Raw genomic sequence first — 27,386 nt, 5'->3', positions numbered from 1 at the left:
TGAGGCACACCATCAAAACATCACTAGTTATTTCCCCAAGTTCCCTAACATTCATGATTTTCTCAACAGTAAATACTGACAAGAAATATTCATTTAGGCTCTCACCTGTCTCTTGTGGACCTGCACAGATGATCTTGTTGATCCTGAAGAGACCCGACTCTCTGCCTTGTTACGCTTTATGTATTTGTAGACAACTCCCATGGATGCTGTGCACTGGCTCAAGACTGCCCCCTGCTGTCCCTCCCTCTTCCTTGTTTTTGGTTTGATTGGTGTCTGTGAGAGGTCTGGAGGCTTGTGTGGTTGAACAAAAGTAACAACTCATCACTGTTTCCAGCTCCGAGGTACAACCCTAATGAGAACTAACTCAATGCTGGCTCCTTCTCCTACACATTGTCTACCGCCATGTGACTCTTCATCACCATGTGGCTGACACTGTTTCCCCATTGCTATATTAACCCTTGCTCTGCTGAACATCCTGACACTACACCTAGATAACCACATGAACAGAGTGGGAATAGAGGGATACAAACGGATGGTCTAGTTAGGAAAACATGATCGGTACAGGCTTGGAGGGCCGAAGGGCCTGTTCCTGTGCTGTATTGTTCTTTATTCTTTACACTTCTCTCCTTTCAAACACTTCTTAAAACCTCCCTCAGTAATCCCAGTTTTGGTCATTAGATCTAACATCTCCTCACGTGGCTCTGTGTCATATTTTGTTTCTAATACTCCTGTGAAGTGCTCGCATTGTTTCGTTTATAAATACATGTCTTTGAGAGAGAGATGGCGAGACAGAGAGGCAGAGATAGTGGGTGGGATTTTCCAGCAATGCTCGCCCCATGACAGGAAAATCTCACCCTGAGATCAATGGACCATTGTGTGATCTGCGCCCTCCCCCCCACCCCACACACACCCCTCACCACCAGCTACAATTCCCATGGCGCATGAGATGGGAAAACTCCACCCAGAGAAAGAGAGGAGTGAGAGAGAAATACAGAGGCTGGGATAGAAAGATAGAGAGAGGGATAGAGAGGGGGAGAGAGAGAGCAGATGATTGGATCGTGGGTTACATGAATAAGTTAAAAGGTGAAGACAGTGTACTGTGAGAGTGGAATTCTGGGCGTGTTGTTTATTTTACATCTGATTTTCTTTAAAAGTACCGAATATCGGGTGACATTGATCTGACCTGCTGAATCAGCAGGATTACTGGAGATCATCATTCCATTCATTCCCTGTGACGTCATTCAGTGAAACAACACAGAAAATACATCACCAACAGCACAGTTTTGGTGGGAAATTTGTTCTGCGGTTACTAACTATTGTCTCTTACAGCTTTCCTCACAGCATCACTACGATTATGGAATGCGAGCTGTTAAATCGGTGTTAACAGCAGCTGGGAATCTGAAAGTTAAATACCCTGAGGAGAAGGAAGAAGTTCTCACTCTTCGCTCCATCACTGATGTTAACCGGCCAAAGGTGACACGTCTGCCCATTTCACCATCGTGTTCAGAACCCGCTCTGGGTACATCATTGTGTGAAACAAGTAACTCACACAGACTGAGCTCTCTTATTGAAACACTCACTGTTTTAATTGACTGGAACTGTGCCCTTTCTCTCGGTTGCACTGTATCTGAAGCAGAGTCTGTCAAATATCTCAAATCATAAGAACTTGTTCCTCACTCGATAGATCGATCAGCACCAAATTGTATTTCTAAAAAAGACCAGTATTTATACAGCACCTTTCATGACTTTGGGACATCCCAAAGTGACTTACAGACAATGAAGCCTTTCTGAATTGTAGTCCCTGTTACAGGAAACACAGCAGTGATTTTGGAACGGCAAGATCCCAGACTCAGGAATGTGACAATGGCCAAATAACCCATGTTAGTGATATTGGTTGAGGGATTAATATTGGCCAGGACATTGGCATAGTCGCATAGGACCCCTACAGTACAGAAGGAGGCCATTTGGCCCATCAAGTCTGCACCGACAACAATCCCACTCAGGCCCTATTCCCCTAACCCCACGTATTTACCCTGCTAATCCTCTGACACTAAGGGACAATTTAGTATGGCCAATTAATTGTCCAACGAGGGGCATACACACGGTGGGTCGTGCGAGGGCTGCTCCTGGATGTTTCGAGAATAGCCTGGTGCTTCATATCGTTAGTGTGTGCCTAAACTGGACCAGATACTGGGCAAGACGACAGCTCAGTGACTATCACTGATTGCTGTGCAGACACATGGATTTGGGCCAGTGTCTGTGGGAGTTTGCACATTCTCCCCGTGCTTGCGTGGGTTTTCTCCAGGTGCTCCGGTTTCCTCCCACACCCCAAAGATGTGCTCTTAGGCTGACTGGTGTAACAAATTGTCCCTAAATTAGTCTCCCCTCAATCTGGTGCCTGGGTAGAAGAGGGGACTCACAATGTTAAAATGGCGGCGTGGGCTCGTTGGGCTGAAGGGCCTGTTTCCCAGGCTGTGTTGTTCTTTGACCTAACCTACACATCTTTGGACTGTGGGAGGAAACCAGTGCACCCGGAGGAAACCCATGCCAACATGGGGAGAATGTGCGAACTCTGCACAGACAGTGACCCGGGAATTGAACCCAGGTTCCTGGTGCAGTGAGGCAGCAGTGCTAACCACTGTGCCACCCAAGAACTCCCCTGATCTTTTAGTAGCACCATGGGACCTTTGAGTTCAACAGAGGTCTCCAATAAATGTTACATTTGAAAGACAATTACATCCCTGACAAAGCAGCACTCCCTCAGTATAATACTGAGATCTCTTCCTCAAAACGTGTCTGTGAGTTACCCCACGTGACAAGAACATTATGGCTAATGGAAATCTCTTCCACAGATTTCTTATAAAATTCCTCTTATCATCGGGTCACCGAACACCCTCATTTCCGAGGAGTTTGGTAAAGATCCATTGATAACTTCATCATTCCAGCTTCCTAACCACACTCATTTCTCCTTTGTGTTTATTCCCAATTTCAGTTCCTCTCCCACGATATCCCGCTTTTTGACAGCATCATTTCCGATCTGTTCCCCGGGGTTGTTTTGCCCACTCGTCACCACGGTAACCTGGAAATTTGTATCCGAGAAATCATTCATGGATTTAATCTTCAGCCATTGCCCTGGTTCATTGAAAAGATCATTCAGGTAAGAACATGATGACATTCAATGTTTCATCTCAATATTGTGTCTGCGCTGCCCGAGAGTGGGTGCACCAGGTATATCCTCGGGGGGGGTTGTGGGGGGGGTCGGGAATGAGGATTCTCCATGCCTGGTTTGGAATTGTCGAACTCGATCATTCAGATGCAGAAAGAGATCATTTTCTCTGGGATTTCTTTATTAAACAAGATGAATGGAACTGAACAGCTGGATTGTTTTTCTCCTCAGATTTATGAAATGATGCTGGTGCGTCATGGCTTCATGCTGGTTGGGAGTCCCCTGGGGGGTAAGACGTGTGCGCTGAAGGTGCTGGCTGGCGTGTTGGAGTTGCTGGAAGTGAGAGGGCTGATGGATGAACACAGAGTACAGTACATCATCATCAATCCTAAAGCTATCACCATGGGCCAGTTATACGGCAGCTTTGACCCAGTCTCACATGAATGGAGTGACGGTGAGTGTGGCTTCCACATGGGGAAGAGTTCAATGCCGCTCAGGAGCACATCCGGGACACAAATCTGAAACTACCCTCGCGAAGATTGATTGTGTCTATAATACAGTTATCAAAAGTCACTGGCTGAGATTTTCCTGCCCTTCCTGCCAATGGTATCTTCCAGTTCCACTGAAGAACACCCCTACCATCTACTCCAGCAGCAGGAATGGTGAACCATACCAAATGTGTAGAGTCCAGCGGGACTGGAAGATCCAACCAGTGGGACTGGAAGATCCAGCCAGCGGGACTGGAAGATCCAGCCGGCGCCCAATGGCCTTCGCAATGGGAAAACTTGTCAGGGGGTTGGGGAGAGAGTGGAGGGGAAACGAGGTAGAGGGAGGTGGAATGTGGCATTCCTCAACGTGGAATGCCAAAGCATAGATAAGGGTCATGGGTGGAGGGGGGACTGGTAATGTCAAAATGGCGGCACGGGCTCGTTGGGCCGAAGGGCCTGTTTCCCGGGCTGTTTTTGTTCTTTGTTCTTTGAGGTAGAGGAGGGGAGGGGGAAGGGAGGGCTGCAGGGAGGAGAGGGGGTAGGGTGAGAAGGAGGTAAGGGAGGAGAGGGGATGAGGCTGGAAAATTCTGACCATTCATTTTGGAATTTTTTTTTGTGAAGTAAACCGTCATGTGGAAAATTGTTAGAATATTAGGTGACGCATTTCTGGAATTATACAACTGGACAAATAGATGGGAAAGAGGATAATGAACACTGTGTTTGATTTAGTCAATGGACGATGGTTACTATACATCACAGATAAAGCTGCATCCTTTCACAACTGTTTAAGGTGGATATGGACCCAGAGCTGTGTATTCCTCACAAACTTTAACAACAGGTAATGTATCAGAATGCTCAGACACATTCTGTCGCTGTGTTGGGTAACAGGGACATTATCTCAGTACTCTGCATTCGCTGGCTGTCTTGGGATTCTCAATACAGTGAAGAATAATATCAGCATTGGAGGTGAGTGTTTTCTGTGTTATGGGCTGTCTGACATTCCCACAGCTTGATTTCCACACACCAATCCCAGCTACTCCTCAATAATTATTTTATATATTCCTCTCTGGGTCATGGCCATTGCTGGCTGGGCCAGTATTTATTGCCCATCCATAATTGTCCAAGGGCAGTTGAGAGTCAACCACATTGCTGTGGTTCTGGAGTCACATGTAGGCCAGACCAGGGTCAGGACTGCAGATTTCCTTCCCTAAAGGATGCTAGTGAACCAGATGGATTTCCTGACAATGGTTTCAGGTCATCAGTAGATTCTTAATTCAGGATTTTTTTGTTGAATTCAAATTCCACCATCTGCCGTGGTGGAATTCGAACCTGGGTCCCCCAGAGCATTAACTGGGTTCCTGGATTAATGGTCTAGCAATAATTCCACTATAGGCCATTGGCTCCCTCAGAATTTGTGGTCTTGTGGAGATGCTGGCAATGGACTGGGGTAAAAATGTGCTCTTGTCCAGTGTAAAATGCTTTGCAGTGAGATGCCGGTGAATCTTCTGCAAGGTTTGAAGACTGATTCTCTGGATTTGGTTTGCCGATTGCCACATTCGATAGAATGATAGAATTACAGAGGCTATTTGGCCAGTCATGTGGATGCTGGCTCTCTGAAGGTTCAGTTCACCTGGGGTCACAGGCCCAGCATTTCCCTGCAGATGTCTCCTTTTCACATAACAGGCAAAGTTTTTCCAAAAGCTTTCCAAATCTGGAATTTTCTGGCCATTCACTTCCCACCACAGTTATCAGCGAGAACGGAGAGTTCGGTGCTCAGAGTTGGAGCTTGAGCTAATACTGCAGTCTGATGTGACAGTTGTTTACCCTGTAAAGTAAGCTCTGGAAACTGATCTGATTTGCATTGTTTATGATTTACATCGATGATTTGGATTTGGGGACCAAATGGAGTGTGTCAAAATTTGCAGATGACACCAAGATGAGTAGCAGAGCAAAGTGTGCAGAGGACACTGAAAGTCTACAAAGGGATATGGATAGTATAAGTCAGTGGGCGAGGGTCTGGCAGATGGAGTACAATGCTGATAAATGTGATTTTGATAGGAATAACAGCAAAATGGACTATTATTTAAATGGTAAAAAATTGCAGCATGCTGCTGTGCAGAGGGACCTGGGTGTCCTTGTGCAGGAATCTCAAGGAGTGGGTTTGCTGGTGCAGCAGGTAATTAAGAATGCAAATGGAATTTTGTCCTTCATTGCCAGAGGGATGGAGTTTAAAAACAGCGAGGTTATGTTGCAACTGTATAAGGTGCTGGTGAGGCCACACCTGGAGTACTGTGTACAGTTTTGGTCTCCTTACTTGAGAAAGGATATACTGGCACTGGAGGGGGTGCAGAGGAGATTCACTAGGTTGATTTCAGAGTTGAGAAGGTTGGCTTATGAGGAGAGACTGAGTAGACTGGGGCTATACTCATTGGAATTCAGAAGAATGAGGGGGAGATCTTATAGAAACATGTAAGATTATGTCGGGAATAGAAGCAGGGAAGTTGTTCCCACTGGCGGGAGAAACTAGAACTAGGGGGCATGGCCTCAAAATAAGGGGGAGCAGATTTAGGACTGAGTTGAGGAGGAACTTCTTCACACAAAGAGTTGTGAATCTGTGGAATTCCCTGCCCAGTTGAGGCTCCCTCATTGAATGTTTTTAAGGCAAGGATAGATACATTTTTGAACCGTAAAGGGGTTAAGGGTTATGGTGAGCGGGTGGGTAAGTGCAGCTGAGTCCATGAAAAGATCAGCCATGATCTTATTGAATGGCGGGGCAGGCTCGAGGGGTCAGATGATCTACTTTTGCTCCTAGTTGTTATGTTGTTATGTTGTTGTGACAGGAGTCCTGGCGAACGTCTTTCGAGACCATGCCACCAGCCCCACCAAAGACAGGAAGTGGTGTATCTTTGACGGTCCGGTAGATGCAGTGTGGGTGGAGAACATGAACACAGTCCTCGACGATAACAAGAAGGTAACTATGAGCCCTGGAGACAGGCCTGCACACTGACACTTCCAAAGACTCAGCAGGCTATTCACCACTGAGCTTGAACTGGTACAACCCTAACACTTTCATACGGACCATTTTAATTGGGCAGAATTCCAGTGCCGACAATCAAATCAGATTCAATCTCTTCATTCTGCTTCATCTGTGAAGAATAATCATCCCGTTTGAATGAAGATTCCCACATAATCCCCTCCGGGGCTAGGAAAATATGTGATTTCTGTTTGAAATGTATGGTACTGTTAGCGAGGAAATCTCCTGCTTGTTCCATTGTCATCTTTGTAACGTTTATTCTGCTGAACTATGAAGTGATAAACTTTCCATTATTTCTCACTGAGGTGGATCTGGGTGTTTCCTGTCGCTCCCACAGAGTGTACCGTGTGGATTGTATATTAATGTCAAGCTTATTGATACCCCACAGCTCTGCCTGATGAGCGGTGAGATTATTCAGATGAGCTGCCAGCAGAATATCATATTTGAAGTTCTGGATCTGAAGCAGGCGTCGCCCGCGACAGTCAGCAGGTGGGTACAGGAAAGGTGGCACAGGCATTAGTGTGAGGTGAGGGAGGGGATGGCGACACCAGGGTCTGCGGGCACAGGGTCGGGGTGGGGGCAGGGGGGGACATGTGGTTAGTATGACTGCCTCACAGCACCAGGGTCCCAGGTTCAATTCCCAGCTCAGGTCACTGTCTGTGTGGAGTTTGCACATTCTCCCCGTGTCTGCGTGGGTTTCCTCTGGATGTTCCAGATTCCTCCCACAGTCCAAAGATGAGCGGGTTGGGTGGAACCTCCAGCAGTCAGAGCTCCCATCTCTCCAGAAGGTTCCCATGGCAGCTTTGAAGGAGAGAGTTCCCCCCCCAGTCTGCTGGACAATATTTAACCTCCCACCACAGAGACACAAATAGATTATTCTGCCATGGGCATAATGTAAATCAACTGCTCGGTTCCCATAGCAACAGCCCTTCATTGGCTGTGAAGCGAGTGAGAGTATCTTGCACCTGTCAGAGTCAGGTTGGGGGCTGGGGGGGGGACACGTGTTGTGTGGGGGGGACATGTGTTGTGTGGGGGGGACACGTGTTGTGTGGGGGGGACATGTGTTGTGTGGGGGGGACACGTGTTGTGTGGGGAGGACATGTGTTGTGTGGGGGGGACACGTGTTGTGTGGGGGGGACATGTGTTGTGTGGGGGGGACACGTGTTGTGTGGGGGGGACATGTGTTGTGTGGGGGGGACATGTGTTGTGTGGGGGGGACACGTGTTGTGTGGGGGGGACACGTGTTGTGTGGGGGGGACACGTGTTGTGTGGGGGGGACATGTGTTGTGTGGGGGGGACACGTGTTGTGTGGGGGGGACATGTGTTGTGTGGGGGGGACATGTGTTGTGTGGGGGGGACACGTGTTGTGTGGGGGGGACATGTTTTGCGTGGGGGGGGACATGTGTTGGGTGGGGAGAGGATATGTATTGGGTGGGGGGGGACATGTGATGGGTGGGAGCATGGGCAGCATGAATGTTGACTGGGGTGCTTGTTGGGGAGGGGGGGCTAAGATAATATTGAGATGATGTGGAGATGGCAGCATTGGACTGGGGTAAACACAGTGATAGAACATAGAACATTCCAGCGCAGTACAGGCCCTTCGGCCCTCGATGTTGCGCCGACCAGTGGAACCAATCGAATGACCCTCTAACCTAAACTATTCCAATGTTATCCATATTTTATAGTTATTTGGAGAGTAATGAATTGATTGGAGATAGTCAGCATGGTTTTGTAGCGGGTAGGTCGTGCCTTACTAACCTTATTGAGTTTTTTGAGAAAGTGACCAAAGAGGTGGATGGGGCTAAGGCAGTTGACGTGGTGTATATGGATTTTAGTAAGGCGTTTGATAAGGTTCACCATGGAAGGCTTCTGCAGAAAATGCAGATGTATGGGATTGAGGATAATCTAGGAAATTGGATCAGGAATTGGCTAGCAGATAGGAGACAGAGGGTGGTGGTTGATGGTAAGTATTCGTCATGGAGTTCAGTTACGAGTGGTGTGCCTCAGGGATCTGTTTTGGGGCCACTGCTGTTTGTAATTTTTATTAATGATCTGGATGAGGGTATAGTTGGGTGGATTAGTAAATTTGCTGATGACACCAAAGTCGGAGGTGTGGTAGATTGTGAGGAAGGGTGTCATAGTTTGCAGGGAGACTTAGACAGGTTGCAGAGCTGGGCCGAGAGGTGGCGGATGGAGTTTAATGCGGAGAAGTGTGAGGTAATTCACTTTGGTAGGAATAACAGATGTGTTGAGTATAGGGCTAACGGGAGGACTTTGAATACTGTGGATGAACAGAGGGATCTAGGTGTATGTGTACATAGATCCCTGAAAGTTGGGAATCAAGTAGATAAGGTTGTTAAGAAGGCATACGGTGTTTTGGCGTTTATTGGTAGGGGGATTGAATTTAGGAGTCGCAGTGTCATGATGCAACTGTACACAACTCTGGTGCAGCCGCACTTGGAGTACTGTGTGCAGTTCTGGTCCCCGCATTACAGGAAGGATGTGGAGGCTTTGGAGAGGGTGCAGAGGAGGTTTACCAGGATGTTGCCTGGTATGGAGGGGAGGTCCTATGAGGAGAGACTGAGGGATTTGGGGTTGTTTTCGCTGGAAAGAAGGCGGCTAAGAGGGGATCTTATTGAAACATATAAGATGATTAGAGGTTTAGATAGGGTGGATAGTGATAGCCTTTTTCCTCTGATGGAGAAATCTAGCACAAGGGGGCATGGCTTTAAATTAAGGGGGGGTAGTTATAGGATGGATGTCAGAGGTAGGTTCTTTACCCAGAGGGTGGTGAGGGATTGGAATGCCCTGCCTGCTGCAGTTGTAAATGCGCCTAGTTTGGGGGCGTTTAAGAGATCCGTGGATAGGTTTATGGACGAAAAGGGATTGGTTTAGATTAGTGGGTCATTGTTTTTTAACTGGTCGGCGCAACATCGTGGGCCGAAGGGCCTGTTCTGCGCTGTAATGTGCTATGTTCTATATGCCTATCCACTGACCATTTGAATGCCCTTAAAGTTGGCGAGTCCACAACTGCTGCAGGCAGGGCATTCTGACAACACCAGGTTAAAGTCCAATATTGGGAAGCAGGGTGGGCGTTAGGTGTTACAAACCTCCCAATCCAGGCCAAGATTAAATATAAAGTTACAAAATGTCTAATTCCAAAATCCCCACTCTCATTCATAAAAACCTAGTCGCTACATTTAACTTCCTTATAAAAAACAAACATTTGTATTTACAATCCCCATTCAAACTCTCTATAAGCTCTTGGATCTGTCAATTAAACAGTGAATGAGCAGGAATGTGAAGAGAGGTTGTGAAATCTATCAGTTAGCTCTCACAGAATAATGGTAATGGCTTATGTTAGTCGACATAAGAATTAGCAGACACTCTTTGTTTCGCACTGCAGACTCGTTTCTTAAGAGAGTTATTGTTAAATATTTAAAGGACAGGACGTTTAAATCAAAGCAAAATGTTGCTGGAAATCTGAAATATAAACAGAAGATGCTGGAAAACCCTCAGCAGGTCTGGCAGCATCTGTGGAGAGAGAAGCAGAGTTAATGTTTTGAGTCTAGATGACCTTTCTACAGAATTGAAGAGGGAGAGAAATGTGATGGAGGGTCTCATTGGAGAGGTGGGTGGAAGGGGTGGGACAGGAGAGAAGGGCAGGGGTAGGTCAGAGCAAAGGAGAGATTGACCAAGACGTCAAAGACATAGGAGAAAGGGGACTGGGGTTGTGTTGGGGCAAACCAAGAGAAACGAAAAGGGATTTAAATTACTTGACATCCTGATAGTTGCCTTTGACAGATCACATGGCGGTTCCAATGGGTTTTTCTACTCTTTATGCACAGTCTTGTCTAATCTTACAATCCCCAAAGGGCACCTGACCTCTCCCAAAACTATCCCAGAACTGGGCACCCTCCCTTTCCAAAGAACTCTGGTAGCTTTACTTCTTCTCCCACCAAGGCTAAAGTGCACACATTGGGTTTTAGAGATTCCTCAGAGTGAGTCTTAGATTTGATAAACTGTGAACCATTGATAGACAAACTCTTCATTCCCCTGACCCACTGAGGAAAATGGCCAGCTCTGGGTTCAGGGGTCAGGTTCAGGGTTTGGGTTCAGTTGTCTGGAATCAAGAGTCAGGTTCAGGGGTCCGGGTTCAGGGGCCCAAGTTGAGAGGTCGGATTCAGGGGTCTGCCCGGGTCCATGGTCCACGGTCAGGATTCAGGGGTCCAAGGTCAGAGGTCTGGGTTCAGGGGCCGTCTGTGCTGTTTTTCCTCTCAAACACAGGAGGAAGAATGCTCTCCGGTTGTAGAAATGCTCCCCATAGCTCTGTACAAACTCAGGAAAATTAATCCCTGTCGGAGTGACCTCACTGCTGGTCACCAATTTGGGAATTCTCCAAAAACTGAGGGAAACACCTTTTAACCATCACTTCACATTCCAACAGAGTAAAGCAGGGAAATGTGATTAGAAGCAGGGAGTGACTGTATCCTGTAAACTCACTAATCCTGTGCAAAGCATTCTGTAATCTATACTTAATGTTGTACAGTAAGTGAGGAGATCCCAGCAATTCTTGGCTTTCTGTCCAGCTGTTGTGTGACTGATGTGTGGGGTTATCAGAAATGTTAAAACGTAATTTCATAGAATTCTACAGTACAAAAGGAGGCCATTCGGCCCATTGAGTCTATACCAACTCTGTGAAAAAGCGTCTTTCTACAGGCCCTATCGCCATAACCCCATTTATTTATCCCCCCCCAGCCTACATATCCCAGGACACTAAGGGGCAACATTAGCATGGTCAGTCCACCTAACCCACACATCTTTAGAGGAAACCGGAGCACCTGGAAGAAACCCATGCAGACACAGGGACAATGTGCAGACTCCGCACAGAGAGTCACCCAAGACCAGAATTGAAGCTGGGTTCCTGGTGCTGTGAGGCAGCAGTAATAATGTGCCGCATTAACTAGGGTTATCTTTTCTGTAGTTCAGATTACTCCTTGGTAATGTAATGTTTAGATGCTGCTGCTTTTAGTTTGTTACAGCAAACATTTTAAAATTTGATAACATTTTGTGCATTTATATCAGTCACTGGGAACTCACACATTGCTTTAAAAGTTATCAGTCTCTTTGGGGTTGAGGACAGAAGCAGATTAGACTCACCGCGTGTGATTCTTACTAAAAGGTGAAGAGTGAGTGTGGGAGCTTCTTGTGTGAAGATGGTGTCACTGCTTTGGTGAATGCTGGTCTCTTGTGGAGAATTGTCCACGTGCACTGATCCCTGTCCACAACAATCTGACATGGGAAATAACCTCTGATATCGCTCCCTTTCTGTCGAGCAGATGTGGAATGATTTACATGGAGCCAATGAACCTGGGCTGGGAGCCATTGGTCCTGTCCTGGTTAGCGACAAAGCTACCTGAGCAGCTCAGCACGGAGCAGAGGCAGACGGTACAGGTATAGAACATAGAACATAGAACATTACAGCGCAGAACAGGCCCTTCGGCCCACGATGTTGCGCCGACCAGTTACAAAAACAATGACCCACTAGCCTATACCAATCCCTTTTCGTCCATAAACCTATCCACAGATCTCTTAAACGCCCCCAAACTAGGCGCATTTACAACTGCAGCAGGCAGGGCATTCCAATCCCTCACCACCCGCTGGGTAAAGAACCTACCCCTGACATCCGTCCTGTAGCTACCCCCCCTTAATTTAAAGCCATGCCCCCTCGTGCTAGCTTTCTCCATCCGAGGAAAAAGGCTATCACTATCCACCCTATCTAAACCTCTAATCATCTTATATGTTTCAATAAGGTCCCCTCTTAGCCGCCTTCTTTCCAACGAAAACAACCCTAAATCCCTCAGTCTCTCCTCATAGGACCTCCCCACCATACCAGGCAACATCCTAGTAAACCTCCTCTGCACCCTCTCCAAAGCCTCCACATCCTTCTTGTAATGTGGGGACCAGAACTGCACACAGTACTCCAAGTGCGGCCGCACCAGAGTTTTGTACAGTTGCAACGTGATGCTGCGACTCCTAAATTCAATCCCCCTACCAATAAACGCCAAGACACCGTACGCCTTCTTAACAACCTTATCTACTTGATTCCCAACTTTCAGGGATCTATGTACACATACACCTAGATCCCTCTGTTCATCCACACTATTCAAAGTCCTCCCGTTAGCCCTATACTCGACACATCTGTTGCTCCTACCAAAGTGAATTACCTCACACTTCTCCGCATTAAATTCCATCCGCCACCTCTCGGCCCAGCTCTGCAACCTGTCTAAGTCTCCCTGCAGACAATGACACCCTTCCTCACAATCTACCACACCTCCGACTTTGGTGTCATCAGCAAATTTACTAATCCACCCAACTATACCCTCATCCAGATCATTAATAAAGATTAAATATGTTCCTGAGCTCCCTTCACCAACCTCATCGCTCAATCCTCATTTCACCGTGTTTTAATCAGTACTGAAAAATCTTCCGAGCTGAGGTGTAATGTTGTGAAATTAAGTGTAACTGTAAATGAGGAGACCCCAGTAATTCTTGGCTTTCTGTCTAGCTGTTGTGTGACTGGCTGTTGCCCCCATGTTTGGAGTTTGTTGAGAAGTGTAATTTAGTGGTACAGTCGTCTCCCATGCACCTGACTCTCTCCATGCTGAAAATCTACCAGAGCTTGTTGGCAGGAATCAGGTAAGGTGCTTCAAAGCCTGCCTGTGGTTAGCTGGGGGGGTAAAAGGTGTGGATAGATAGATCAGGGGCAAGATTCTGATCCACAGTTCCACTAAAGATCAGGTAATGTGCCAATGGAGAAGGATAAAAGCTGATAGCGTGGCCTAACCCAATCTGAATATCCCTCCAGTGACACTCACTCCAGCTGCTGCTGACATTCTGTCCATTTCCCTCCCACCTACCTCAGTTCCTGCCCCTTCCTTCCCTATGTTAAAGATGGTAGTGTGATAGAGAAAGGCCTAGCCACAGAAGCAGCCCCCAGATCATTAGAAATAGGAGCAGGAGTAGGCTATTGGACTCCTCCAGCCTGCTTTTCCATTCAATAAGATCATGGTTAGTCTGACTGTGACCAAAGTGCAATCAGATATGAGATCATTGATCATTATAATTTATAAACTTTCCCTCCTGTCCTCCTCGACTCTCTCTGTCTGCCTCAGCCTTGAGTTTATTCACTGCACTCAGAAAGAATAAAATTCCCCTCATGTTCTTCTTAAACAAGAAATTGCCAAATTTGAAAACTACTTCACTGGTACTAGATTCCCACACAAGGGCAAACATCCCCTTAGTAACTCCTTCTGGTGCATTTGAAACCCCAAGAAGTGTGGGCCCAACCTGCTCAACTTCCCTTCAGAAGACAAACCCCTTCATCCCAAGAATCAACCTCTTCAGCCTTCTCTGAACTGCTTCCAATGCAAGTGTATCCATCCTTCAGGAGACCAAAATTGTGCACAGTGTACAGGACACCAGATGTGGTCTCACTGAGCCCCTATACAAATGCACAGATCATGCTCTGGTAGGGTAGGGCCTACTTTAGGCCTCCCATTGGCTCCGACACACTCAGTCATTGTCACAGATAGAGTCATAGAGGTTTACAGCATGGAAACAGGCCCTTTGGCCCAACTTGTCCATGCCGCCCTTTTTAAAAAAATTCCTAAGCTAATCCCAATTGCCCGCATTTGGCCCATATCCCTCTATACCCATCTTACCCCATGTAACTGTCCAAACACATTTTAAAAGACAAAATTGTACCCGCCTCTACTACCACCTCTGGCAGCTTGTTCCAGACTTATCTGTAAAGGCCTTGGTCATCTTGAGACTGGGGAGGTTTGCTGACCATTTGGTCCTCAGGACACTGCTGCCCTTTAACTGCTTCACCTGGTGTTGGAGTGAGCTGGTTGATGGAGCCAGGATGATGGAGAAGTTGTAGGAGTGGCACATGATGGAGGGACAGGGAGCTTTGGGAACCAGAGGTCCATATACAGCGGCTGAAACATGTCGGGTTTATCGAACAATAGGACAGGTCCAATGGGCTGTCTCATTCTGTCTGACATTAACAAACAAGGCTCTCACTGACTGCTATCTTGTATTGTAGCTTTACTGAAGATCCTGTTGACCAGAGCGAGGAGACCTTTCAGGCTCTGAAAGCAATGGATGAAAAGAGTTTCTCATCCACGGTACAGAAAGAGAAGGAAGAAATCACCAACTATCTGATAGCTTACGGCTTCTTCTCGATAGTCTGGTCCATCGGTGCCATTCTTGACCTTTCATCGAAGCAAAGGTAATACTCTGGGGCTGAAATACTGATCAAACAGCCCCTCCCCGCAGCCGTCCTGTTGTAGAACATGGAAGTGAACTTGACGGCTTAGCCCAGGGATTGATAATCAATTGCTCAGAGCAGTGGTAAACCCTCCTTCATTGCTCCACACTGTGGAGCTCCTCATGAAATGCAAGGCCAGTGTTTATTACCCCTGAGCAGAGGGCAGTTAGGATTGAGGGTTATGTGTAGACTTGATCAGGTAAGGACAGCAGATTTCCATCCATGGCTTTTTACACACATTAACAATGCTTTCATTGAGGTGAGGTTATCCACTTTGGCAGGAATAATAGTAGGAGGGGTTACTATTTAAATGGTGAAAAGCTGCAGCATGCTACGGTGCAGAGGGACCTGGGGGTCCTTGTGCATGAGTCGCAAAAACCCAGCCTGCAGGTGCAGCAGGTGATCAGGAAGGCGAATGGGATGTTGGCCTTTATAGCGAGGGGGATAGAATATAAAAGTAGGGAGGTCTTGCTGCAACTGTACAGGGCACTGGTGAGGCCGCAGCTGGAGTACTGTGTGCAGTTTTGGTCACCGCACTTGCGCAAGGATATTTTGGCCTTGGAGGGAGGGCAGAGGAGGTTTACTAGGCTGATACCGGAGATGAGGGGGTTGGACTATGAAGAGAGACTGAATAGACTGGGTCTGTACTTGGAGTTTAGAAGGATGAGGGGGGATCTTATAGATACTTACAAGATAATGAAGGGGATGGATAGGGTAGAGGTAGAGAGATTCTTTCCGCTTAGAAAGGACAGCAGGACTAGAGGGCTCAAAATAAGGGGGGGGCGGGGCGCAGTTTAGATCCGAGTTGAGGAGGAACTTCTTCACTCAAAGGGTGGTGAATCTCTGGAATTCTCTGCCCGTTGAAGTGGTGGAGGCTACCTCGCTAAATATATTTAAGTCACGGGTGGATAGGTTTGTGATAGACAAGGGAATTAAGGGTTATGGGGAGAGAGCAGGAAAGTGGAACTGATCCACTTCAGATCATCCATGATCTTATTGAATGGCGGGGCAGGCTCGAAGGGCTAGATGGCCTACTCCTGCTCCTATTTCTTATGTTCTTATGTGAGCTTTCAATTCCAGATTTTATTAATTGAATTCAAATTTCACCAGCTGTCTTGGTGGGATTTGAACCTGTGTCCCTTGAGCCTCTGAATTACGAGCCCAGTGACATTACCATTGCCAAGAGGAAGAAGAGGGCAGAGTACCCAAAGAGTAGAAATAAAAGGAGGCATGAAAACAGGAGGGATAAGACTGGGAGAGGCAGCACTCTCACTGCTGCCTCCTGATGGGGAGATGGTCACATTTCACCATTTAAAGCCCTTTTGGGTAGGAATAGACTGGAAAAAAAACGAGAGGAAATGGGAAACATGTTACAGAAGATTGAAACACTTTCTTAGATCAATTGTGTTTTAATAAACTATAGTTTCTGTATTAGATTTAGATAAACAGTTATACAGTTAACAAAAGTGCAATTAGATATGAGATCATTGATCATTATAATTTATATAATTGAATTATGTAATGTTTAGCAATGAATCCAGTGTAAGATTTTGTGTTCTATCAAAAACAAAATAACAGCCGGAGAGTGACATTAAAATTGGGCTGGAAATCAGATGATTGGTCATAAGATTGCATAAGATACAAAGCACATAACAGACCATTCAGCCCAAACAGTCCATACTAGCACTTATGCTCCATTTCCAACTCCTTTTTTCCAATTCTCGTCGAAGTTTATTGGTGTAAACTCCCTTTTACCTCATGTGAGACCTCATGAGATGTAAAAGTGACCATCACCCCAGTACCAAAGGAAAGCCAGGCAGTGTTCCTATCGTCCGGTGGTTCTGACATCCATCATTATGAAGTGCTTCGAAAGGCTGGCATGAGGCAATTCCAGCCTCCCAGACTACCTGGATCTACTACAGTTCACCTACCACCATGACAGGTCCACAGCAGGTGCCATCTCCCTGGTCCTGCACTCAACCCTGCAACACCTCAATAACAAGGACATCTATGTCAGACTCCTATTTATTAATTACAGCTCAGCCTTCAACACCATTATTCCTACAAAACTCATCTCCAAACTCCATGGCCTGGGCCTCAGCTCCTCCCTCTGTGGCTAGATCCCGAATTTCTGAATCCACAGGCCACAATCAGTAAGGATAGGCAACAACACCTCCTCCACGATCATCCTCAACACCGGTGCCCCACAAGGCTGTGTTCTCAGCCCCCTACTATACTCCTTATACACATTTGACTGTGTGGCCAAATTCCCTTCTGATTCAATTTTCAAGTTTGCTGATGACACCACCGTAGTGGGTCGGATCTCCAACAATGACGAGACAGAGCACAGGAATGAGATAGAGAATCTGGTGAACTGGTACAGCAACAATAACCTCTCCCTCAATGTCAACAAAACAAAGGAAATTTTTACTGACTTCAGGAAGTGTAAAGGAGAACATGCCCCTGTCTACATCAATGGGGGTGAAGTAGAAATAGTGGAGAGTTTCAAGTTTTTAGGTGTCCAGATCACCAACAACCTGTCCTGGTCCCCCCTATAGTTAAGAAAGCCCCATCAATGGCTCTACTTTCTCAGAAGACTAAAGAAATTTGGCATGTCAGCTACAACTCTCACAATCTTTTACAGATGCACCATAGAAAGCATTCTTTCTGGTTGTATCACAGCTTGGTCTGGGCTCCTGCTCCGCCCAAGACCGCAAGGAACTACAAAAGGTTGTGAATGTAGCCCAATCCATCACACAAACCAGCCTCCCATCCATTGACTCTGTCTACATTTCCCGCTGCCTCAGAAACGCAGCCAGCATAATTAAGGACCCCACACACCCCGGACATTCTCTCTTCCACCTTCTTCTGTTGGGAAAAAGATACAAAAGTCTGAGGTCACACACTGACCGACTCAAGAACAGCTTCTTCCCTGCTGCTGTCAGACTTTTGAATGGACATACCTTGTATTAAGTTGATCTTTCTCTACACCCTAGAGTGTAACACTACACTCTGCACTCTGTCATTTCCTTCTCTATGAACGGTGTGCTTTGTCTGTATAGCGCACAAGAAACAATACTTTTCACTGTATGCTAATACATGTGACAATAATAAATCAAATCAAATCAAAAAGTGTAACCTCCTCTTAAATACATCCATACTGTTCACTGCAGCCACACTCTGTGGGCATGAGTTCCACATTCTCACCACTCTCTGGACACAGAGATTGCTCCTGAATTCCCCAGTTGGATTTCTTGGTGACGATTTACATTTGATGAGCTCTAGTTCTGCTCTTCCTCGCAAGAGGAAATATTCTCTCTGTATCCGCTCCATCAAAACCTTTCCGAATTGAAACACAATTATTGGTCACTTCTCAGCCTTCTCTTGAGAGAAAGAAACCAAACCTGTTCCTTGTTCTGAATGGGCTTGAGCTTTTTGCTTTTCTTGTAACATTCTTGTAAATCTCTTTGCATCCTCCTCATTGGGCCGAAGGGCCTATTTCCCGTGCTGTGTTGTTCTTTGTTATAATATCCTGATTAAGATTGTACACAATCTATTCCTGTCTAGACAAGGTCTAGACAAAGTTCTTACTTTTCAAATCTACCCTTTGAGGAACAAACTTGTATTATTTTACCGTGTTAACTTTAAAGTTTTGTTTTAAGTTGATTTTTTTCGTGTCACATCAGGTTTACATTAACACTGCAGTAAAGTTACTGTGACAATCCCCTAGTCACCACACTCTGGCACCTGTTCGGGTACATTGAGGGAAATTTAGCATGGCCAATGCACCTAACCAGCATGTCTTTTGGACTGTGGGAGGAAACCAGAGCACCCGGAGGAAAACCACACAGACACGGGGAGAATGTGCAAACTCCGCACAGACAGTGACCCAAGCGGGAATCAAATCCAGGTCCCTGGTGCTGTGAGACAGCAGTGCTAACCCACTGTGCCACCGTGCTGCCCTAACTTGCATCATCATTTGTATTAATGTGTCTTTCCATTCCCTTGATATGATGTGCATAGGCAGCTGGGATCAAGTGGATCTCTTGAAATATATAGAGGGTGTAGGAGTAGGGTTAAGAGAGAAATCAGGAGGGCAAAAAGGGGACTCGAGATTGTTTTGACAGATAAGGCAAAGGAGAATCCAAAGAGCTTCTACAAATACATAAAGGGCAAAAGAGTAACAAGGGAGAGAGTAGGGCTGTTAAGGATCAACAATGTCATCTATGTGCGGATCCACAAGAGATGGGTGAGATCCTAAATGAATATTTCTCATCAGTATTTACTGTTGAGAAAAGCATGGATGTTCGGGAACTTGGGGAAATAAATAGTGATGTCTTGAGGAGTGTACATATTACAGAGAAGGAGGTGCTGGAAGTCTTAAAGCACATCAAGGTAGATAAATCCCCAGGACCAGATTATCCATAGGATTGGTCACCCTATTATAGAAAGGATATTATTAAACTAGAAAGAGTGCAGAAAAGATTTACGAGGATGCTACCGGGGCTTGATGGTTTGAGTTATAAGGAGAGGCTGGATAGACTGGGACTTTTTCTCTGGAGGCTGAGGGGTGATCTTATAGAGGTCTCTAAAATAATGAAGGGCATCGACAAGGTAGATAGTCAATATCTTTTCCCAAAGGTAGAGGAGTCTAAAACTAGAGGGCATTGGTTTAAAATGAGAGGGGAGAGATACAAAAGTGTCCAGAGGGGCAATTTTGCCACTCAGAAGGTGGTGAGTGTCTGAAACAAGCTGCCAGAGGCAGTAGTAGAGGTGGGTACAATTTTGTCTTTTATGAAGCACTGAGACAGTTACATGAGTAAGAGTGGTACAGAGGGATACGGCCAAATGCGGGCAATTGGAACTAGATTAGGGATTTTAAAAAAAAGGATGGCATGGACAAACTGGGCCGAAGGGCCTGTTTCCATGCTATAAACCTCTAGGACCCGATGAAATGTATCCCAGGACAGTGTGGGAGGCTAGGGAGGAAATTGCGGGTCCCCTAGCCGAGATATTTGAATCATCGATAGTCACAGGTGAGGTGCCTGAAGATTGGAGGGTGGGAAATGTTGTGCCTTTGTTTAAAAAGGGCTGCAGGGAAAAGCCTGGGAACTACAGGCCAGTGAGCCTCACATCTGTGGTGGGTAAATTGTTAGAAGGTATTTTGAGAGACAGGATCTACAGGCATTTAGAGACACAAGGACTGATTAGGGACAGTCAGCATATCTTTGTGAGTGGAAAATCATGTCTCACAAATTTAATTTGAGTTTTTGAAGGGGTAACCAAGAAGGTAGATGAGGGCAGTGCAGTTGATGTTGTCTACATGGACTTTAGCAAGGCCTTTGACAAGGTACCACATGGTAGGTTGTTGCATAAGGTTAAATCTCACAGGATCCAGGGTGAGGTATCGAAATGGATACAAAATTGGCTTCTGTGGTTGTAGAGAGTTGTTTCTCAAACTGGCGGCCTGTGACCAGCGGTGTGCCTCAGAGATCAGTGCTGGACCCACTGTTATTTGTCATCTATATTAATGATTTGGATGAGAATATAGGAGGCAGGGTTAGTAAGTTTGCAGATGACACTGTGATTGATGGCACAGGGGACAGTGAAGAAAGTTATCTCCAATTGTAACGGGATCTTGATCAATGGGGCCAGTGGGCTGACGAATGGCAGATGGAGTTTATTTTAGATAAATGCGAGGTGATGCATTTTGGTAGATTGAACCAGGGCAGGACTTACTCAGTTAATGGTAGAGCGTTGGGGAGAGTTACAAAACAAAGAGGTCTAGGGGTACATGTTCATAGCTCCTTGAAAGTGGAGTCACAGGTGGACAGAGTGGTGAAGAAGGCATTTGGCATGCTTGGTTTCATCGGTCAAAACATTGAATACAGAAGTTGGGACGTCTTGTTGAAGTTGTACTTGTAACTATAGGCCAGTTAGTCTTACTTTGGCGGTCGGTAAGTTAATGGAAAGGGTCCTGAGGGAGAGGATTTATGGCCATTTGGAAAGGTTCAGTTTAATCCAGGATAGTCAGCATGGTTTCGTGAGGGGTAAGTCCTGCCTCACAAATTTGATTGAATTCTTTGAGGAGGTAAGTAAATGTGTGGACGAAGGTAGAGCAGTTGACGTCGTATACATGGATTTTAGTAAGGCGTTTGATAAGATTCCCCATGGTAGGCTCATGAAGAAGATAAGGAGGTGTGGGATAGAGGGGAATTTGGCCGATTGGATAAGTAACTGGCTGTCACATAGAAGACAGAGGGTGGTGGTGGAGGGAAAATTTTCAGACTGGAGACCAGTTACCAGCGATGTACCATAGGGATCAGTGCTGGGTCCTCTGCTATTTGTGATTTTTATCAATGACTTGGAAGAGGGGGTTGAAGGGTGGGTTTGTAAATTTGCTGATAATACCAAGATTGGTGGAGTAGTGGATGAGGTGGAGGGCTGTTGTTGGCTACAAAGAGACATTGATAGGATGCAGAGCTGGGCCGAGAAGTGGTAGATGGAGTTTAACCCTGATAAGTGTGAGGTGATTCATTTTGGTCAGATAAACTTGAATGCGGATTACAGGGTCAACGGCAGGGTTCTGAGGAATGTGAAGGAACAGAGAGATCTTGGGGCTCACATCCACAGATCTCTGAAGGTTCCCACTCAGGTAGATAGAGCCGTGAAGAAGGCTTATAGTGTTAGTGTTCATTAACAGGGGGTTTGAGTTTAAGAGCCGTGGGGTTATGCTGCAACTATACCGGACCTTGGTGAGACCACATTTGGAATATTGTGTTCAGTTCTGGTCACCTCACTATAAGAAGGATGTGGAAGCATTGGAGAGAGTGCGGAGGAGATTTACCAGGATGCTGCCTGGTTTGGAGGGTAGGTCTTATGAGGAAAGGTTGACGGTGCTGGGGCTTTTCTCTTTAGAGCGGAGGAGGATGAGAGGTGACTTAATAGAGGTTTATAAGATGATGAGGGGGATAGATAGAGTGGATGTGCAGAGACTATTTCCTCGGGTGGATGTAGCTCTGTTATTAGGGGGCATAACTATAAGGTTCATGGTGGGAGATATAGGAGGGATGTCTGAGGTAGATTCTTTACTCAGAGAGTGGTTGGGGTGTGGAATACACTGCCTGCTGTGATAGTGGAGTCGGACACTTTAGGAACTTTCAGGCAGTTATTGGATGGGCACATGGAGCACACCAGAATGATGATAGGGAGTGAGATAGTTTGATCTTGGGTTGGGACGTAGCTCAGCATAGCATTGAGGGCTGAAGGGCCTGTACTGTGCTGTTCTATGTTCTATGTACAAGACACTGGTAAGACCACACTTGGAATACTGTGTATAGTTCTGGTCACCCTATTATAGAAAGGATATTATTAATCTAGAAAGAGTGCAGAAAAGATTTACTAGGATGCTACCAAGACTTGATGGATTGAGTTATAAGGAGGGGCTGGATAGACTGGGACTTTTTTCTCTGGAATGTAGGAGGCTGAGGTGTGATCTTATAGAGGTTTCTAAAATAATGAGGGGCTAGATAGTCAATATCTTTTTCCAAAGGTAGGGGAGTCTAAAACTAGAGGGCATAGGTTTAAGGTGAGAGGGAGAGATACAAAAGTGACCAGAGGGGCAATTCTTTCACACAGAGGGTGGTGAGTGTCTGGATCAAGTTGCCAGTAGTAAGAGGCAGGTACAATTTTGTTGTTTAAAAAGTGTTTAGACAGTTCCATGGGTAAGATTTACAAGGATGTTGCCTGGACTGGGAGGCATGCCTTATGAAGTTAGGTTGAGGGAGCTGGGACTCTTTTCCCTGGAGAGACGAAGGTTGAGAGGCGACCTGATAGAAGTTTACAAAATGTTGAGAGGAATAGATAGGGTGGACTCTCAGAGGCTATTTCCCCGGTTTGAAATGGTCGCTACGAGAGGACACAGATTTAAGGTGCGGGGAGGGAGGTTCAGAAGTGATGTTAGGGGTAAGTTTTTCACTCAGAGGGTGGTGAGTGAATGGAATCGGCTGCCGTCAGTGGTGGTGGAGGCGAACTCGCTGGGGTCTTTTAAAAGACTTCTGGATGAGTATATGGGGTTTAATGAGATTGAGGGTTATAGATAGGTCTGTAGGTTGGTAGGTGATGTGGTCGGCGCAACTTGTGGGCCGAAGGGCCTGTTTGTGCTGTAGTGTTCTATGTTCTATGTTCTATGTTCTAAGATGGCTATAGAGGGATATGGGCCAAATGTGGGCAATTGGGACTAGCTTAAACCGTGGATAGGTTTATGGACGAGAAGGGATTGGTTTAGGTTAGTGGGTCATTGTTTTGTAACTGGTCGGCGCAACATCGTGGGCCGAAGGGCCTGTTCTGCGCTGTAATGTTCTATGTTCTATGTTCTATGTCTAAGAAAAAAGGGGTGGCATGGACAAGTTGGGCCAAAGGGCCTGTTTCAATGCTGTAAACCTCTATCACTGTATGACTTTGCTTCTCTGCCCTGCTCTGTTAGAGCTGAATTATTCAGAATGCCATGGTCTTTACACCTACCCTCTCCCCTCCAACCAACAGCTAAAACATCAAGGGCTGGGCATCAGCCAAGGGCAAGAACACTGCCCAGTCATTGGCCATTAATGGGTTAGTGGCATTTAATAGAACATAGAACATAGAACATTACAGCGCAGAACAGGCCCTTCGGCCCACGATGTTGCGCCGACCAGTTTTTTTAAAAAAAAACAATGACCCACTAATCTAAACCAATCCCTTTTCGTCCATAAACCTATCCACAAATCTCTTAAACGCCCCCAAACTAGGCGCATTTACAACCGCAGCAGGCAGGGCATTCCAATCACTCACCACCCTCTGGGTAAAGAACCTACCCCTGACATCCGTCCTATAACTATCCCCCCTTAATTTAAAGCCATGCCCCCTCGTGCTAGCATTCTCCATCCGAGGAAAAAGGCTATCACTATCCACCCTATCTAAACCTCTAATCATCTTATATGTTTCAATAAGATCCCCTCTTAGCCTCCTTCTTTCCAGCGAAAACAACCCCAAATCCCTCAGTCTCTCCTCATATGACCTCCCCTCCATACCAGGCAACATCCTGGTAAACCTCCTCTGCACCCTCTCCAAAGCCTTCCTGTAATGTGGGGACCAGAACTGCACACAATACTCCAAGTACGGCCGCACCAGAGTTGTGTACAGTTGCAACATGACGCTGCGACTCCTAAATTCAATCCCCCTACCAATAAACGCCAAGACACCGTACGCCTTCTTAACTACCTTATCTATTTGATTCCCAACTTTCAGGGATCTATGTACACATACACCTAGATCCCTCTGCCCCTCCACACTATTCAAAGTCCTCCCGTTAGCCCTATACTGAACACATCTGTTACTCCTACCGAAATGGATTACCTCACACTTCTCCGCATTAAACTCCATCCGCCACCTCGCGGCCCAGCTCTGCAACCTGTCTAAGTCTCCCTGCAAACTATGACACCCTTCCTCGCAATCTACCACACCACTGACTTTGGTGTCATCAGCAAACTTACTAATCCACCCAACTATACCCTCATCCAGATCATTAATAAAGATTACAAACAGCAGTGGCCCCAAAACAGATCCCTGATTTGACAAAATTTGACAAAACACTTCATATAAGAATTTATTGCAATGCTCAACAAGTGGAGGGAGATCATAGAATCATAGAAACCCTGGTCAGCACACAACCAGCAGGATGTGGAGGCTTTGGAGAGGGTACAGAAAAGATTTACCAGGATGCTGCCTGGTATGGATGAGAGGTTGGAGAAACTTGGTTTGTTCTCACTGGAACGACAGAGGTTGAGGGGTGACCTGATAGAAGTCTACAAGATTATGAGGGGCATGGACAGAGTGGATAGTCAGAAGCTTTTTCCCAGGGTGGAAGATTCAGTTACTAGGGGGCACAGGTTTAAGGTGCGAGGGGCAAGGTTTAAAGGAGATGTACGAGGCAGATTTTTTACACAGAGGGTGGTGGGTGCCTGGAACCTGTTGCCGGGGGAAGGAGTGGAAGCGGATACGATAGTGAGTTTTAAGGAGCGTCTGGACAAATACATGAATAGGATGGGAATAGAGGGATATGATCCCCGGAAGGGTAGGGGGTTTAGTTCAGTCGGGGGGGCAGCATGGTCGGTGCAGGCTTGGAGGGCCAAAGGGCCTGTTCCTGAGCTGGAATTTTCTTTGTTCTTTGTAATCGAAGCTGAGAGTTTAATTGCCTCTATATTTCTGTATTTCTCATTCTGGTCTGAATGACTTTATTCAGGCAACTATAATTATAGGAAAATTCATCTTGAAACCACTCTGTTACTTTGGCTGCTGGAGGGAAACGATAGTTTTTAAACACAACAAGAAAATCATTGAAACCAAGACAGTTGGAATTAGTGGGTGAGGAATTGGAGAAATGGATTTCATCTTCCCAGTATTCTGTCAGATTATTCTCACATAGAAATGTTGTATAGAGAGAGAGAGAGAGAGAGACTATCATTACCCAGCAAGATCCCACTGATAGCAGGCAAAGCCTCTACTCACTAGGCCAGTGGTGGGGAGAGAGCTGGGTTGAGGGTGGGGATGTTTTTGCAGTGTGGGGGCTCCTGCCCTTTCATTCACACAAACTGGAATAACACTGAAGGCCAGTAAACCCAGGGTGAAGTGTACCAGTCACCAGGTCTGAGCTTTCAGTCTACACAGCCAGGGTCCTTAATAACCCACTACTCCTTCGCCCACCCACCACCTCACCCATCCCCTCACCAACCCCTAACCCAGCATCTCCCTCACCCAACAACCTACCCCCCCACTGCCTCAACCGCCCACCACCTCACCCATCACCTCACCAACCCCTAACCCAGCATCTCCCTCACCCAACAACCTACCCCCCCACTGCCTCAACCGCCCACCACCTCACCCATCACCTCACCAACCCCTAACCCAGCATCTCCCTCACCCAACAACCTACCCCCCCACTGCCTCAACCACCCACCACCTCACTCACCAACACGTCTAGGTCAGCACCTGGAAAATTCTATAACTGCCATCACCTCCCTGACCATCTGACTGTTATCTAACCCAACATAATGACCCCTTGTCCCAACCTGACAATCCTTCCAATCTGACCCAGCTACCCCCAAGCTGACCTGACCACCCTCAGACCCACGTCCGCCCACTCACTGGTGCTGTGAAGAGGACAGTGTTTTTCCTTCCCCAGTTTTACTCTCCAGTTGTTCTCCCTGATGGACTCTCTGAAAGTCAGAGTGGAAAGACCCTGTTCGCAATGTGCTGACTGGGGGAGAATTTCCAGTGGCAACTGCTGCTTGGAGAATTTGGGCTGTTCTATCATTCTGATATGTATTGAATATTTTTATAGCTTTAAGTATAAGCCAGGTTTTGTATCTATTTCATAATTTACCATGGATAATTTGATATATTCTAATTTGCAGATTTAGTGACTTTTTCAGCAATCTCTTTGAAAGGGAATCATTGTATCCTCGGCCGAAAGATTTAAAATTTCCCCGAGCTTTACAAATCCCTAAAAAGGGAAACGTTTTCGACTTTGTCTACCTGAAGAAAACCTTTGCGTCGTGGTGCTCGTGGAGAGATTTGATCACAGCCGGGGATTTTCAGCAGAGTATAAATGTACGTACTCACTGAGGGGTTTAATTACTAAGGTGTGTAGTTTGGGTTGTATTTACTAAGACACTGACTAAGGTGTGTACTTACTATGGGGTTGAGTGACTAAGACGTAAAATGCTAATGAACCCAATGAATTAAAGTGAAGCTACGACACAGAACTGTTCCAAACAGTATAAAGAGCAGGTGACAGAGTGAAGCGATCCCATAACCAAGGGAGCAGATCCAAGTTCTGTCGTTCTGCCACATCCATCGTGAATAGTGATGGATAATTAAACAACTCACTAGAGGAAGGTGGACAGGAGATGAGGAGGATGGCCCAGCCAGTGATGGTCACATGAATGAATGATTAAAAATGATCGAACTTGACAGTGCAATAGTTCCGCTGAGACTATCCATTCTTCCAGAGTATTTACACAGCTCCAACATGTCACCCCCAACATGTGATCCCACTCAACACAGGGTCAGTTTGAATCAGCCTTTATTTGGGTTTCCCTGGAGTGTGAGCCTTCTTCCCCTGATCACTGGAAATGGGATCTGTCAAAAACGAGGGCTGGGCTTCCAAATCCGGGCCCATGTGTCATTTTCATGGTCCATGGAATCTCTGCAGGATCTGCCCCAAATATTCCCCGGTGTGGATTAGTGTCAGACTTTATTTCACAACCCTTCTGTGAAGCACTTTGGGAGGGGGTTCACTTTGTGACTATGAGCTGCTGATGTCTT

At 46.3% G+C, this 27,386-nt stretch overlaps 1 protein-coding gene across 1 annotated transcript in view; it reads left to right on the top strand.

The window, feature by feature from the left end:
• Positions 1-27,386, top strand: part of LOC145355578 (dynein axonemal heavy chain 3-like) — a 507,454-nt gene that overhangs the window by 320,745 nt on the left and 159,323 nt on the right. The window contains 9 exon segments of the mRNA XM_080207828.1: positions 1,330-1,473; positions 2,993-3,157; positions 3,398-3,620; positions 6,495-6,625; positions 7,077-7,177; positions 12,028-12,142; positions 13,257-13,387; positions 14,799-14,984; positions 26,474-26,669. Of these exon segments, the coding sequence (XP_080063954.1) occupies positions 1,330-1,473; positions 2,993-3,157; positions 3,398-3,620; positions 6,495-6,625; positions 7,077-7,177; positions 12,028-12,142; positions 13,257-13,387; positions 14,799-14,984; positions 26,474-26,669 (1,392 nt within the window).

The sequence above is a fragment of the Carcharhinus amblyrhynchos genome, chromosome 19 (genome assembly GCF_965287045.1).
Source record: "Carcharhinus amblyrhynchos chromosome 19, sCarAmb.v2.hapA, whole genome shotgun sequence".
NCBI lineage: Eukaryota > Metazoa > Chordata > Chondrichthyes > Carcharhiniformes > Carcharhinidae > Carcharhinus > Carcharhinus amblyrhynchos.
Note: the sequence above shows the minus strand (reverse complement) of the source record. Positions and strands in the feature narration are given on the sequence as shown.